This window comes from Dendrobates tinctorius, unplaced genomic scaffold, assembly GCF_039654945.1.
Source record: "Dendrobates tinctorius isolate UK_male_01 unplaced genomic scaffold, ASM3965494v1 ptg000046l, whole genome shotgun sequence".
NCBI lineage: Eukaryota > Metazoa > Chordata > Amphibia > Anura > Dendrobatidae > Dendrobates > Dendrobates tinctorius.
In genome coordinates, this window is record NW_027361714.1 from 16,711,486 (window position 1) to 16,727,998 (window position 16,513).

Below are 16,513 nucleotides of genomic sequence, written 5' to 3' on the forward strand. Positions count from 1 at the left end.
GCCTAGATATTTACAAAGCCTGAGAGATACATAAGTAATGAAGTAACATTATTTCATATCAAGCAAAAAAGGTCTGTGCTGCAATAGAAGTCTTTGCTTTATTTAGTAAGACAACACATAATTCCACAAATAGAAAGAAACGGAAGGAATTGTATTGTAATATCACAATTATATGACCTAGGCTTCCATTTACACAAAAAAAGCCTGAAAAAAAAAACAAAACCAAAAACGCGTACATAACCGTCACACTTACACTATACATCTATTGTCACAAAAGCATTGGAGAGCGGGTGTCCCAATTTACAATACTGACCTGTGGACAAGTGACTGCTCATTCTTTACACACAATTCATTGTCAGTGCATCCTTGCCCAACCAGGCTTTCATCTGGTTATACATTCTTTTCTGTAGAACTTCAGGTACATACAATGGAGAACTAGCATCTACGGCCAGGCTAAATGGAGGTTCTGTGCAAAATATACATCTGGAGCCATTAACACTGGTAACTGCAAGTTTCCTCAAAAACGAATGGATTAACGAGGGTACACCTTTTTCTCATCGACCTAAGTGTTACGACCTCTTAAAATTAATGTCATCAGTCCTGGTGGCTCTAAAGCACCGTTCATGGGCTTAGGAAGACATTTTAGAACACATCCATGTATAGTAGCAATAAAGCATCTTGACTCTTAGGTCTCAAATGTTGTGGGGTTTTGGTGGTCAATTATCCCATCTTGTTCAGGGAACACTTGAGATACCTAGATGGAAGACAGCACATGCCTAAGGAATTGGCGGATTAAGGAATTGCATCCACATATGCTTTACTGCCTCTGCTAAATGTAGATGTGCCCAGAAACGTCTCTCTAGGCCCTATATACTGATTTACCGTTGTCAAATCTGACAACTTTCCTTTAAGATTCATGTAGTCTTATTTTCCTACTGCCAGATAGTGACATTTCCTATCTGCTTGCACAGTGAGGTCTCCTTCGTCGTCTACTACTGACTTATGTGCCAAACGGTTATATTACAAGTGTGTGTTTTCTTATTATATATGGATCACTTCAGAAGCCTTATCTCGCACAGTTATACTACAAGAAAACCGCAGTGAGAATGGGAATGAGCGATGCCAATACTATGGAGTGTAGTTTTAAACGACTAATCTTACAGGGCAAACTGCGGCATCATGCAAAGGTAATGGGAAGACAACATGCAAAACTGGCAAATGTTACTATACGAGCCTAGTGCTCCCGGCACAAGGTGGCACACTGCATACTATACTAAATTCCCTTCACTAGTCAAAGTCACGATTGGTCAGCACCAATGGAGCAACCAGTGTCCAAACATACAGAACAATGCACACCCAGCTTGATGAGATCTTCACCCAGACAGAGGGCCATTTGCTTGTCATAGTCTCATAGGAGGAGTCAGGGCTAGGAACAAAAGAAGGAAAAGAAAGTCAGTAGATCATTCTACATCAGATATATAAAGTAACTTTATACAGTATACAATATGTACAGCAACAACTGGACTTTCAGATTTAAAGGGGTTTTCCCAGGCACAAACTTAATTTTCATCAACATGTTAAATCAATATATCTTTAAATAATAATAAATTCCACAATTGGATGTGAATAAATAAAATGTTCCTGTGCTGAGATAATCTTATAAATGTGCCCCTGCTGTATACTGTGTAATGGCCGTGTCTGAAGGGCCTTTTACACATAGCGATATCGCTAAAGCGTCACCGATTTTGTGACGCAACCGCGACATCGGTAGAGATATCGCTATATCGCTACATGTGACACTTACCTCCGACCCGGCTCCCCGTTGGATATCGTTGAACGCGCAAGATCGTCCTGGTCCAGTTTTGTTGTCGGCTTCCTGCTGGCGCAGACAAGCGACTCCATGGACGCGGGAGGAAGTCGTCATCAGAGCTGCCATCTGACAGGTAAGTAACGACCGCCGACCGCTGCTGCATCGCTAGTGAGATCTGCCTGTTTGGTAGCTCACTAGCGACCATTTAGCGATGCACCAGCGATCCTGACCAGATCGTATCGTTGGTGCATTGCTAAATGTAACGGGACCTTGACTGTACAGGGACATGATCCGATCATACCACAGCTCCTGGGCGGGGGGGAAAGAATACTGAAAATACAGCATGGGAACACAGCTGATGCTTTCTTTGTGGTAAAACATTGCTTAAAAACAGATAGTGAAATGTTTTGTCTCACAAAAGTATCAGCTGTGATTCTCTGCTGTCCTGTCTGTATACTCTCTTTTCCTTCCTCCCCTGCCCAGGAGCTGTGGTATGACCAGACCATGTCCCTGTACGGTGAGACACAGCCATCACACAGTACACAGCAGGGACACATTTATAAGTATCTCAGCACAGGAGCATTTTTGTTTACAATCTATTAATTAAAATGTACTTTGTATGTGGGAAAACCTATTTCAGGGGCATTTACACAGCAACATAATTGTGAATGGAACACTGTTGGAAACGCTCATTTTACAATTATCTTGCAGTGTAAACAGGCTACCGATCACCTGAAGAACGAGCAAAAATGACCTTTCATTAGGTGAAATATGTGCAGCACATAAGACCATAGCTAGAGGAGGTGCACCATCCTGTGTAAGCAGGACTCAAACTACTGGAGACAATGGCAGCCTATGTGCACTGAGTTGATCTATTATAGTGCGGATTGTTTACTTTGGTCTGCCTGTGTAAACAGGCACTCAAACGACCGCTGATTGGCAAGTTTGTAAATTGGTGGTCTAATGTTGCCGGTGGTCGGTCTATGTAAATGGACCCTGAGGTTAATCACATTGGACAACAGTCCTATGATAAGCTACGGTGTTCATCTACTGTGACTAGCACTGACTGGCTATAATTCAGCTGGAAGAACCGGTCAGTAAAGCAGACCACACACAAGATGGTCTACTATGCAAATATTCAGATGGAAGTTAATGTCTCCCAACTCCCCCATACTCATAAGAGCTCAGCTCATCCGAGCATTAGTGTGTTTTCAAAAGGGGTAAAGGTCAAAAGACACAGCTTCTCGCCCTATAAAAATAGCGAAAAGGATCAAGGATTAAAACTCCAACCACCGATCTTTTTTTTCCACTGATGACATCTGTTAGGGGAAGCCCTGGGAGGTCCCGCCAACATGAGCGGGTTCGGCCATCTTTCATCCAGTGGGAATGGAGGCTGTAAGTATTCAAAAATACCAGTGGGGAAAACAAAGCATTACATGGTGCTCACTGAAATCATGGCTGTCCATGTAAGCTTCTAAGGTCTGTTTCACATTTCCGTTTTTTGGCGGCAGTCCAAATCCGCCAGAATGTGGAAAAAACGGATGCCAACGAATCCGCTTTATCAAGGAGTGCTGGAAATGTAAAGGAACACTAGTCTGGGAGAGAGAGTTAATGGTTGGCAACGGATCCGCCGTCCAGACACAAAACGTTTCATTACCAGTCCACTCAAGTCAGCGGACGGCAAAATTTTGGCAGATCTGTCAAAAAAACGGATCCAACAGATGACCATCCGTCAAATCCGCCGCTAATGCAAGTCAATAGGAAAAAAACGGATTTGCCAAAAAAAAAAAAATGACGGATCCGTTTTTTTGGCAAAACGGCGGATTTTGACTGATGGCAACAAACGAAAATGTGAAACAGGCCTAATCGAGAGTTTTCTCCATATTCTTAACAGGAAATTAAAAATGCAATGACCTGCAGAAATTGTGAAAAAAAAAAAAATACATGGCAAACTCCTCTGTGTCACTTGGTGTCAATCACAGCAGCCGAGCTTCCTGCTGGCTCAGTCTCCAGCGCCTTCTGTATTCATAGGAATATAAATCTAAACCAAGTCTTATTAAATCAAATCTGAAATTGGTTTTGTATTCAGAAGACAGGAGGCATTGGAGACAGAGCTGACAAGGAGCCCAGCTGCTGGGGCAGTCATGCTACATGCAAGGGAATAATATTTATAAAATTGCCTTATTCGCAGGCTTCCAGACACATCATTTATGCCATTATTTTAATGTAGTCAAAGATGACACAAGCAATACACTGCATAAAAACTAACGGTTACGCTACCAGAAGAAAGCCCCATGCATGTTTTAGAACAGTACCAAATTTTGCAACTTTTCTATGTAGCATAGAGTAAATGAAGGTCTCCGTGAACACGTGGCTTATGGTTTGTAACGCCAACTAATCCTAGATTAGTTCAGAAGATATATAAAATAGTATTTACATCACTACATCTGCGATAGTTACAGTGGGGAAAAAAGTATTTAGTCAGCCACCAATTGTGTAAGTTCTCCCAGCTAAAAAGATGAGAGAGGCCTGTAACTGACATCATAGGTAGACCACAACTATGAGAGTCAAACGTGAGAAAACAAATCAATCCAGAAAATCACCTTGTCTGATTTGGCAAGATTTTTTTGCAAATTATGGTTGAAAATGAGTATTTGGTCATTAACAAAAGTTCATCTCAATATTTTGTTATATATCCTTTGTTGGCAATGACAGAGGTCAAACGTTTTCCGTAAGTCTTCACAAGGTTGGCACACACTGTTGGTGGTATGTTGGCCCATTCCTCCATGCAGATCTCCTCTAGAGCAGTGATGTTTTGGGCCTGTCACTGGGAAGCACAGACTTTCAAATCCCTCCAAAGGTTTTCTATGGGGGTTGAGATCTGGAGACTGTCTAGGCCACTCCAGGACCTTCATATGCTTCCGAAGCCACTCCTTCATTGCCCTGGTGGTGTACTTGGGATCATTTTCATACTGAAAGACCCATCCGTGTTTCATCTTCAATGCCCTTGCTGATGGAAGGTTTGCACTTAAAATCTCACGATACATGGCCCCATTCATTCTTTCATGCACACAGAGCAGTTGTCCTGGTCCCTCTGCAGAGAAACAGCCCCAAAGCATGATGTTGCCACCCCCATGCATCACAGTAGGTATGGTGTTCTTTGGATGCAACTCAGCATTCTGTCTCCTCCAAATACGATGAGTTTTGTTTCTACCAAACAGTTCCAGCTTGGTTTCATCAGACCATATGACATTCTCCCAATACTCTTCTGGATAATCCAAATGGTCTCTAGCAAACTTCAGACAGGTCCAGACTTGTACTGGCTTAAGCAGGGGGACACGTCTGGCACTGCAGGATCTGAGTCCCTGGCAGCGTAGTGTGTTACTGATGGTAGCCTTTGTTACGGTACTCCCAGCTCTATGCAGGTAATTCGCGCTAGGTTCCCCCATGTGTTTCTGGGATTTTTGCTCACTGTACTTGTGATCATTTTGACCTCACGGGGTGAGATCTTGTGTGGAGCCCCAAATCGAGGGAGATTATCAGTGGTCTTGTATGTCTTCCATTTTCTTATTTTTGCTCCCACAGTTGATTTCATCACACCAAGCTGCTTGCCTATTGCAGATTCAGTCTTCCCAGCCTGGTGCAGGGCTACAATTTTGTTTCTGTTGTCCTTCGACAGCTCTGTGGTCTTCACCATAGTGGAGTTTGGAGTGTGACTGTTTGAGGTTGTGGACAGGTGTCCTTTATACTGATAGCAAGTTCAAACAGGTGCCATTTCTACAGGTAATGAGTGGAGGACAGAGGAGCCTCTTAAAAAAGAAGTTACAAGTCTGTGAGAGCCAGAAATCTTTCATGTTTTTAGGTGACCAAATACTTATTTTCCACCATAATTTGCAAAATAAATCTTGCCAAATCAGACAAGGCGATTTTCTGAATTTGTTTTCTCATTTTGACTGATAGTTGTGGTCTACCTATGATGTCAATTACAGGCCTCTCTCATCTTTTTAAGTGGGAGAACTTGCACAATTGGTGGCTGGCTAAATATTTTTTTCCCCCCACTGTAAAGGCCCCTTTACGTTTAGCGATGCACCAGCGATCCCGACAACGATACGACCCGGTCAGGATCGCTGGTGCATCGTTAAATGGTCGCTAGTGAGCTGTCACACAGGCAGATCTCACAGCGATGTAGCGACGCAGCAGCGGTCGTTACTTACCTTTCAGACACGGCGATCCTGACGTCCTCCCGCCCGCGTCCACGCGTCGCTCGTCGGCGCCAGCACGAAGCGCCCGACGAGAAATGGAACTGGACGATCTCACGACATCAGCGATAATCAGCGGGGGAGCCGGTCGGAGGCAAGTATCACACATAGCGATATCGCTGCTGCGTCACAAAAATCGGTGATGCGCTAGTGATAACGCTATGTGTAAAGGCCCCTTAAGTGTGTGCATTCATTATCTGCAGCAAAGCGGATTAGCCAAGACTGGTGACAGTCCCTGTTTCCTGGTGTGGAGGGCTAATGTACATCAATACACACGGGATTGGATTCACAAGATCTCTGCTTTCTCTTTACCCTGACAACAATGCTCCGTTCTTGTAATGCCCATTACTAGAAAATACTAAAGTATTTGGATGCTATCATATACCATACCATGTTCTGAGGCACAATGGCTCATTTCTCATAAGGCAGCACATGAATTATAGAAAACAGGATTTTTGGGTTGCTTACCGTAAAATCTGTTTCTCGTAGCCTTCATTAGGGGACACAGAGACCATGGGTGTATGCTGCTGCCACTAGGAGGCTGACACTATGCACAAAAAAAGTTAGCTCCTCCTCCGCAGTGTACACCCCACCGACCGGCAGGGAATTCCTCAGTTAGTGAGAAAGCAGTAGGAGAATTAACAGAATAGATTGAAAACAGAACAAAACTCAACTGTAACCAATCAACCAAAGCAAGAACAGGAGTTGTAGAACATGGGAGGGTGCGGTGTCCCCCAATGAAGGCTACGAGAAACAGATTTTACGGTAAGCAACCCAAAAATCCTGTTTTCTCGGTCGCCTTATTGGGGGACACAGAGACCATGGGACGTCCCAAAGCAGTCCCTGGGGTGGGAAAAACAAACTTCCATCAGGCCAGCGGACTCACCACCGCAGCCTGCATAATCCTTCTACCTAGGCTGGCATCCGCCGAAGCGTAGGTGTGGACTTAGTAGAATTTCACAAACATGTGAACCGAAGACAAGGTTGCAGCTTAGCAAAGCTGCAGCGCGGAAGCTCTGTGGCGTACCGCCTAGGAGGCACCCACTGCCTGGGTAGAGTGCGCTGTGATCCCTGGAGGAGCCACTCAATGCTTAAACCGGTAGGCCTCCAAAATTGCCGATCTGATCCAGCGAGCAATAGTGGCCTTTGAAGCTGGGTGACCTTTCCGCGCCCCATCTGGAATGATGAAAAGACTGTCTCTCGCAAGGAAGTCATCCTAGCTAGATAGACTCTCATCGCCCTGACCAGATCCAGCTTGTTCAAGGACCGCTCCCGAGGATGAGTTGGACTTGGACAGAAGGACGGCAGAACAATATCCTCATTGAGGTGAAAAGAGGACACCACCTTCAGAAGGAAAGAGGGCGGAAGCCGCAGAAGTACCTCATCCTGGTGAAGTACCAAATAAGGAGAACGGCAAGAAAGCCGCCAATTCCGACAGGCGCCGGATGGAAGTGATGGCCACCAGAAAAGCTACCTTCCATGAAAGGAGAGAAAGGGAAACATCCCTGAGGTTCAAAAGGAGGACCTTGCAGAACCTCAAGAACCAGATTAAGATCCCATGGATCCACGGGCGCTCGGTACGGAGGAGCCGTGTGAGCCATGCCCTGAAGAAAGATTTTGACCTGAGGGCGGGAGGCCGTCTTCTGAAATAAAATGAACAGCCCCGAAACTTGACCCTTCAAAGAACTGAGGGCAAGCCCAGCATCCAGCCCTGCCTGAAGAAACGCCAGAACAGAAGGGAGCGAAAAACACATGGGCGCGATGACATTGGCCTTACACCAAGTGAAATAGGTCTTCCAAGTATAGTAATAAACTTTGGAAGATGATGGCTTTCTGGCTCGGATCATGGTATGAATTACTTGATCGGAGAATCCTGCCGGTTTCAAAACCTTGGTCTCAACAGCCACGCCATTAAAGTGAGCGGCCGAGGATTGGGGTGGCAAATCGTGCCTTGAGACAGCAGATCTGCCCTGTCTGGAAGCTTCCAGGGGGCATCCGCGAGAAGGTTGACAATGTCCGCGAACCAAGACCTTCTGGGCCAATTCTGCGATGAAAATGACTGGAATTCCTTCTGCTTTGATCTTCAACAGCTTGGGAAGAAGAGGCAGGGGAGGGAACAGATAGGGAGTTCAAACTGTGACCAAGGAACGGCCAGAGCGTCGGCGCCCACTGCCAGAGGGTCTCGAGACCTGGAACCAAACTGTGGGACTTTCCTGTTGAGGCGAGACGCCAGCAGGTCTACATCCGGGGTTCCCCATCGACGGCAAAGCAGATGAAACACCTCCGGATGTAGGGACCAATCTCCCGCCGTGAGACCCTCGCGGCTGAGAAAATCGGCGGCCCAGTTGTCTACACCGGGAATGTGTACCGCGGAAATTGTCGGAACGGAAATCTCTGCCCAATGAATAATCTTGGACACTCCTGCCAGGGCTGAGACACTTCGTGTCCCTCCTTGGCGGTTGACATATGCCACCGCTGTGGCATTGTCTGTCTGAATCCGGACAGGCAGGCCCCTGAGGAGCCTCTCCCAGTGGATGGGAGCCAGATGGATCGCTCGTATCTCTAGGACGTTGATCGACAGAGCTGATTCCTGAGTCGACCATCGACCCTGAACAGTGTGATTGCGGAACACTGCACCCCTGCCGAGGAGGCTGGCATCCGTTGTTACAGTCTGCCAGTGAATGGGAAGAAAAGAACGACCCAAGAGGATGAGAGGTGACGTCAACCACCAGTTGAGTGACCGCTTGACCTGGTATGAAAGTCGAAATGGGTGATCCAGGGAAAGGACAGACCTGTTCCCCCGAGACAGGATGGCGTGTTGGAGAGGTCTGGAGTGAAATTGGGCAAAGGGAACCGCCTTTATTGCCGCCACCATCTTTCCCAGGACTTTCATGGTTGTTCGGAGAGATGGAAGTCGTATGATCTGCAACAATCGTACATCCCGCTGCAGAGAGCCAATTTTTTCTTGTGGGAGAAAAGCCCTCGATCGCCGAGTGTCGAACAATAGACCCAGAAACACAAGACGTTGTGTCGGGACAAGACAGGGCTTCTTCCTGTAGACGAGCCACCCGAAATTGGACAGGGTGTCGAGGACGATGGTAAGACTTTGGCGAGCTTGATGAAAGGATGGAGCTTTGATCAGAATGTCGTCGAGGTACGGAAAGAGAAGGAGACCTCTGATTCTCAACAAGGCCATCAACGCCGCCATGATCTTTGTAAATACTATGGGTGCGGTGGCGAGACCGAACGGCAGTGCAACGAACTGGTAATGTTCCTGGCGAATCGCACAACGCAGGAACTTCTGTTGCCCGGAGAATATGGGAAGATGTAGATAGGCATCTTGAATGTCTATTGAACACATGAACTCCTGCATCTCCATGGAAGCGATTACCGACCGAAGAGACTCCATTCGGAAGTGACGCAGTCGGACTCTCTAGTTGAGTAACTTGAGGCCCAAGATGGGCGAACTGTCCCGCCTTCTTTCGGTACCACAAACAGGTTTGAATAAAATCCTGTGAAACGTTCTGATTCGGGAACGGGCACAATCACTCCGGAATTGAGGAGAAAAGCGATGGACGCAAAGAACCCCAGAACTAAGGCAGGATCCTTTGGAGGTCGGGACTCGAAAAAACGATCCCGGGGACAAGAAACTAAGTCTATCTTGTATCCTGATGATACAACTTCCCTGACCCAAGTGTCCTCTACTGAGGCAAGCCAGACGTCTCTGAAGAAAAGGAGTCGACCTCCTAATTGGGAAGGACCCCCGGGGGTCCGTTGATAGACATGCTGATGTGGACCGTCCAGATCTGGACCTGGAGGATCTGACCTGGGAGGAGTGAGATCGCCAGGAAGGAGTGGGTCTGAAAGGCACCTTCTTCCTATCCTGGCATGCCTGCGGTCTCTGTTGGTTAGAGAAGTTCTCTGCCGTATTGAAGCGGCGGAAAGATCGAAAGGGCCGAGACTGACGTCTTAGCGGAGGTCTGCGAGGCTTGGACTGAGGGAGGAGGGAACTCGTGCCCCCAGTGGCGTCCTTAATAATCTGGTCCAGCTGGGATCCGAAGAGCCGCGCTCCCTGAAAAGGCAGATTGGAAAGGGACTTTCTTGAAGAGAAATCCGCCTGCCAAGCTTTGAGCCAAATTGTACGTCGGACTGCCACCATGTTGCTTGACGCCTGAACTGCGCAGGACGCGGCATCCAAGGAAGCAGAGAGTAGATAATCCCCTGCATGGGAGATCTGGTTGGCCTGATCAGCCAAATGCCCTGGTTGGGCCTTATCTAGGATGCCCTTGCGGAGATCCTCTGCCCAAGTGGCTATGGCCTTCGCTACCCAAGTGAAGTGAAGGCTGGGCTTAGCACCGCTGCAGCCACTTCAAATGCTGACTTTGCTAAAGATTCTATAATTCTATCATTAGAATCTTGTAACGACGTCACACCTGAAATCGGGAGGACCGTGTTGTTAAAAAGTCTGGACACGGGTGCGTCTACCGAGGGGGAAGCAGACCAGTTATCGGTGAGCTCTTTGGCAAACGGATCCAGCACGCCGAGGTGCTTCCCTCTTTGAAAGCGCCTGGTCGGATTTTCTCTTTCCCTGGTAAGAGTCTTGCCAAACTCAAGAGTGGGAGGCGAAGACCCTGGAAGGTGTTTCTGCCCGTCTGAACGAAACCTCCTGATCTGAGGATTTCGCAGGGGAGTCTGAGATTTCGAAGGTGTGGTGAATCGCAGCAATGAGGTTCTGTACTGTAACCTTCATGTCCGCGTCCTGGTCCGAATCCAGCTCTAAAAACGCTTCACCTGACTCGGGTGAGGAGGCACGGGAGGGCGACTGCTGGGAAGGACTATGTGGGGATGTGAGGCCAGGAGAGGATTCCGGCCGGAGATCCTGCCTGGGTCTTTTGTGGCTTCTGCTGGCTGGCTCAGATGGAATGTCTTGCGACCTGCTGGACCCTGCAGAAGTGTCCAGGGGCAACCTATCAAGAACGGCCACTAGGGACTGAGACACTCTGGTGAGGTCTGCCACAGATTGTGAAAGAGACGAGGCCCAGCCAGGGATGGGGAATTCGCTTTCACGTGGCACAATAGATGGCTCCTGAACGGGGTCAGGGAAGTTTGCGATTGCAAGAGGGGCATGCGATGAACTGGACTAGAGTGCCCGTGGGGGCCGGCGGCCGGCTACGCTCAGACTTAGAGTTAGACATAAAGATGGAACAGAAGGACCCTGAAGAAAAGTCGGAAGGTTGGGGAACAGAAAGGCAGAGGAGGGTGTCAGTCTGCAGTTGCAGAACTACTCACGGTCCGGTGTCCCCCAAAGCGCTGTACCAGGCTTGTGAGAATTGCAGGACCCCAGCAGGGGATAGCTGACATCTATCGTCTTCGGCTGACAGGCTGCAAAGATGGCGGCAGCCTGAGGTGGATGAAAAAACGCGGTTCAGGAGGGCCAAGAAGAAGGGCGGAGTTAGCCAACTGAACTAAAGGAAACCGCCCCCCTTACCCAGCCACAGGCCAAGAGAGGCGGTGGGAGGGCCTAGGAACGGGCGGGAGCGCAGCCGGCCTATGAGTGGGTGGGGGGCGTGGCCGCGACGGGCGCGAAGGCCTAAAATGAAGCCGGGGACTAAATTAGAGACGGCAGCCGCCTGTTAGCAATGGGCGGTGCGGAAGTGCCGCAACGCTGCAGCGGCCACACACAACGAAGATGCCGCCAGAACCGCGCCGGAAGATGAATCCCCCGATGAATACAGGCGGGGGGGAGACAAGGCCCCCACCGCAGTCGGGGCCTAGGTGAAATGCGGCGACCGTCGAAGGCGCGGGCCGCATCCTGCAGCGCTGCCTTGGTGCCGCTCCAATGTATCCTTGCGGTGGTTTGCTCCGTGCGCCGCGCCTCTGCTCCAATAAAGGTACCTTCTTTATCCAACGCTGTCTGTTAATCTTTCCCGTGTCTGCGCCTCTTCCGACCGACAGGCTCTGGTGGGCGAGTGGGTGGGAGGCGTTTGGCAAGGACCATCCGTCGCTGGCCCGCATCTGCGCCGAGCTTCTGGTCCGCACGGAGAGCTATGAGGATACGGGGTGGCAGTACACGCCGTACTCATAGTCTCTTTGTGGGAGTACAGTTGTGACTCTTCACACTGTATCCCTCCGGAAACCTGAAAAGGAACGACGCACACTGAGGTAGATAAGGGTCTAATGAAAGACCCGTGTCCACCTCCTACTGACACTAAGCTAAACTGAGGAATTCCCTGCCGGTCGGTGGGGTGTACACTGCGGAGGAGGAGCTAACTTTTTTTGTGCATAGTGTCAGCCTCCTAGTGGCAGCAGCATACACCCATGGTCTCTGTGTCCCCCAATAAGGCGACCGAGAAATGCCAGGACTTGTGGAAAGACATTACCCAATAGTACAGTCTTATAGAGACCCAAAAAGATCATGCTATATATTATCAGAGACAGTGGCACATCCCTGCTTTCCTCAGACAGAATGTGATTTCTACCACAGACAGATCACTCATACAGCCATGTGTATAGTGCTATGCAGTAGCATGGTCTTCTAAATTAACTTCATTTTGGAAATATGATAAAACGCACCTGTACCAATTGGTAAGGGTCATCATGATATAAAGAGAAGCCAGGAAAAGCATGAAGTGAAAGAATGAGTAGCTGTAAGTGACCCCATCCCGCTCATTGTCTACAGCACGATGCACGTCATCAGACTCGCCCAAGGAACCGTCGCTTCTACCCCCATCTTCTATCAGAGTGGACTCATCACTGGTCAGCGTCAGCTTGTTCACCTGGCTGTTAGTTGACGTCCGGATGCTGTGGAACAGAAGCCATGGTAAATGATCAGTAACTAAGGATATCCTGAATACAGAATAATGAATACAGAATAATGAAAAAGTGGATCTAAACAAAATATTCCTGTATACCAAGGGGGGCCAACCCACGGCAACTCATGGTCCTTAATGACTTTCTGTGTGGCCCTCAAGTATATGTTTACAGACATGTCTGACAGTGTCCGATGACTGCTCATAGCTGCAGTATCTCCCATGATAGGAATTAGTGGAGTGTCAGATAGCACTATACAGATGGGTAGCTATCAATGAGTGGCCATGTCATCATCTAGATGAGGAGGAGATGAAGTAAAGACGTTGCTGTGTGCTGCCATAATCACTGTAGTTTATGGGAGACGGGAAACACAACTGTGTGAGCATGTCACACAAGCTACAACGGACAAAGTGGAATCCAGCGTCTCTTCCCTTCAGGATTGTGTATAGGAGAGAAGATGACCTGTATTCTCCAGCGCCTATTAGATATTTCTGTTGCAATGTTTTACTGCGGCCCATGCGGTCGGATCGATTTGACAATGTGGCACTAGACCAAAAAAAAGTTGTGCGCCCCTGTGCTATACTAAGTGGTAATACCTTGAGTACAAGACGCAGAGCAAGAACAGAATAAGTCCAACAATTCCTTGCGCATCCCACCACTGCACTACCTGAACCTGACCTGGAGCGGTAGTGGAATTGTAGCCAATGATGCGGAGCAAGCTGGGATTACATTTCCGATCTACAAACCAAAGGAGAAAAACAGTAGTTTTTTTTTATCATCTGTAGTTGCTGGGAAATCTATATTAGACCATATTACAAAAAAATAAACTATTGCTTTTTGCTGCCGCATCTGAGAGCAGCATGATGTAGGGGCAGAGAACCTGATTCCAGCAATGTAAAAAATTACTGGACTACTTCCTACAGTTTTGCTAAAATCACTTTTATCAGCTGAATATCTACCAGTTCTCTGCGCAGATCCCCACCCACACCAGAGGCAGCTGTGTATACTATTCATAGGCAGAAAGCTGCCAATCAGTGGTGGGGGCAGGGCTATATAGAGCTCATGAATACATGAACTACATGACAGCAGGTTTACTACACTTATAGTGATAATCTCCTGCTGATAAAACTGTGATTATATAAACTATAGCAAATAGTGCAGGAAGTGGCACTTCACTAAAAAAAAAGGCTCTGTGTCTCTACATTATAATGCTTTCAGATTAAGTGGCAAAAACCTGTTGATACATTCTCGTTAAAAGAAAGAAAAGCTTAAAAATGATAGATTACGTTAAATAATAAATACATATATTTTCCTCACTATTTGTTAAACCTCCCATACATTTTAGATAGCCGTCAACTGAAAATTGTCAGATCGTTCATCCAGAAGCTAACTCTCATACATGAAGAAAAGTGGCTCTGCCGAGGCCTCCAGTGCTTTTTTAAGACAGAACACCAGGATAGGTAGTCTGAAATCGGACAAGCCAGATCATGCTCTCCATTGACATCATCTTTGTGGGAAGTCGGGAGCCTATACACACATTATGAAATCAGAGAATTCCGGACACTCATGGAAGGTGTAGCCTTTTATCTTTATTACATCACACAGATTCAACTGAGCGTTTCAGCCCATCCCGACCTTTCCATAAGTGTCAAGACTTCGGATTGTGCACCATTTACCTTCCTTGTGCACCATCGCTACAGTGGAGAGCCGATCATTATGAAATTCATATACATTGGACCGTCGGCTAAATCCATTGATATCAGCGGGTTCGGCAGATGTTAGGGTACCGTTACACCTAGCGACTCACCAGCGATCCCGACCAGCGATATGACGCGGTCAGGATCGCTGGTGCATCGCTAAGTGGTCGCTAGTGAGCTGCCACACAGGCAGATCTCACTAATGACATCGCAGGGGATGGGGGTCGCTACTTACCTGTCACACTAGGCGATCCTGCGTCATCCCGCCCGGCTCCACGTGTCGCTCGTCGTCACAGCAGGAAGCGCCGCAGGAAGTGGACGACGAGGAATGGTCCAGCAGCTTCTCGCGCGATCAGCGATGACCAGCGGGGGAGCCGGTCGGAGGCAAGTATCAGACACAGCGATATCGCTATAACGTCACAAAATTGGTGACTTTACAGCGATATTGCTAGCGATATCGCAGTGTGTAACGGGGGCTTTAGTCTAACGTGTATGGGGGTCTTTAGTATGTTGCATTTGATCCTTTAGAGGACAAGGGCATTAATCTCCTTCTCACTTGCTTTATCCTTTGTTTCAAACCCTACCCTTAGCTATCTTTTGGCCCTCCCCAAACATGCCAACCAATGGAGGCTTTCACTTCAGCCAATTGTCTTACAGCCAGAAGACAGCGAGCAGGACAAGGCTGATCTCCGGACACACAGAGATGATTGCTTTACATATTTCAAGTTTTAGGGCTCGTATTTTCGGTCAGTGTTCTGTGTGTTACCACACAACACCCTGCTGCATTATAACCAGAGTGCCTGCGCACACCAAAATCATAGCATGCACTAGTCTGGTCCGAATTGCGGGCCAACGTAGTGCATTTCTATAACAAGCAGCTCCCGTGGACAAACACAGGAGCTGCTCAGGGAGCCAGTCACGTCCATGAGTTTCAATACAGCTGTTTGCAGGCGACCTTAATAAAGATACAAATAGATCAAATGAATGGAGGAGATAAAGGAACAAAGCGCTTGGAAGTTTATTTTTCGTGCTTTTTTTATGTTTACTATTCCTTTTTTGTGCAGAGTGCCATGTAATGTACATACCGGGCTCATTGGTCATGGCAGACCAAGTGAGATACATGGTGTAAATGGTTATCACAGAAGATTGCAGCAAACCAGATCTAGGCTGTGATTCCTATAAAAGAAAATTAGAGAAATTAGTAAATTTTCAAAAATATTTAACTCATCTGTATGATCTTGAAAAATAGGCTCAGGATATACATTGCCTGCTACATGCCATGTAGGGGACAAAGCTTGCATGTGGGAAAAGGTGCTCTGGGCAGATGAAGCCAAAGTGGAACTTTTGGGCTAATTGTAAAATGCTACGTGTGGTGGAAAACTAACAGCACAATGCCCTGAAAACACCATACCCACTGTTATATGTGGTGGTGGCAACATCATACTGTGGGGATGATTTTCTTCAGCTGGGATAGGGAAGCTGGTCAGAGTTGATGGAAAGATGGATGAAGCTGAGTACAGGGCAATCCTGGAGGAAAACCTGTTAGAGGCTGCAAAAGACTTGGCACTCGGGCGCAGGTTCAACTTCCTGCAGGACAACAACCCTAAGCATACTGCCAGAGATACAATGGAACAGTATAGTTAAGAGCATATTCATGTGTGTAAATGGCCCAGTCACAGGCCAGACCTAAATCCTATTGCGAATCTGAGGCAAGACTTGAAAATTGCTGTTTACAGACGCCTCCATCAAATCTCACTGAGCTAGAGCTAGTCTGCGAAGATGAATGGGCAAATATTTCAGCCTCTAGATCTGCAAAACTGGTAGAGACATACCCCAAAAGACTTGCAGCAGTAATTGCAGTAAAAGGTGGTCTTATAAAGTATTGACTGGGGGGACTGAATAGAAATGTACATCACAATTTTCAGATTTATATTTTT

General features: G+C 47.4%; 1 protein-coding gene across 1 annotated transcript in view; it reads right to left on the reverse strand.

Moving 5' to 3' along the window:
• Positions 1 to 79: 79 nt before the first annotated feature.
• The window catches only part of SERINC1 (serine incorporator 1), a 34,521-nt gene continuing 18,087 nt past the window's right edge, over positions 80 to 16,513 (reverse strand). Inside the window, exons 7-10 of the mRNA XM_073575737.1 lie at positions 15,662 to 15,752; positions 13,476 to 13,617; positions 12,643 to 12,870; positions 80 to 1,426 (exon numbers count right to left, since the gene is read on the reverse strand). Coding sequence (XP_073431838.1) covers positions 1,288 to 1,426; positions 12,643 to 12,870; positions 13,476 to 13,617; positions 15,662 to 15,752 — 600 coding nt within the window. The 3' untranslated portion in view covers positions 80 to 1,287. The remainder of the gene's footprint in view (positions 1,427 to 12,642; positions 12,871 to 13,475; positions 13,618 to 15,661; positions 15,753 to 16,513) is intronic.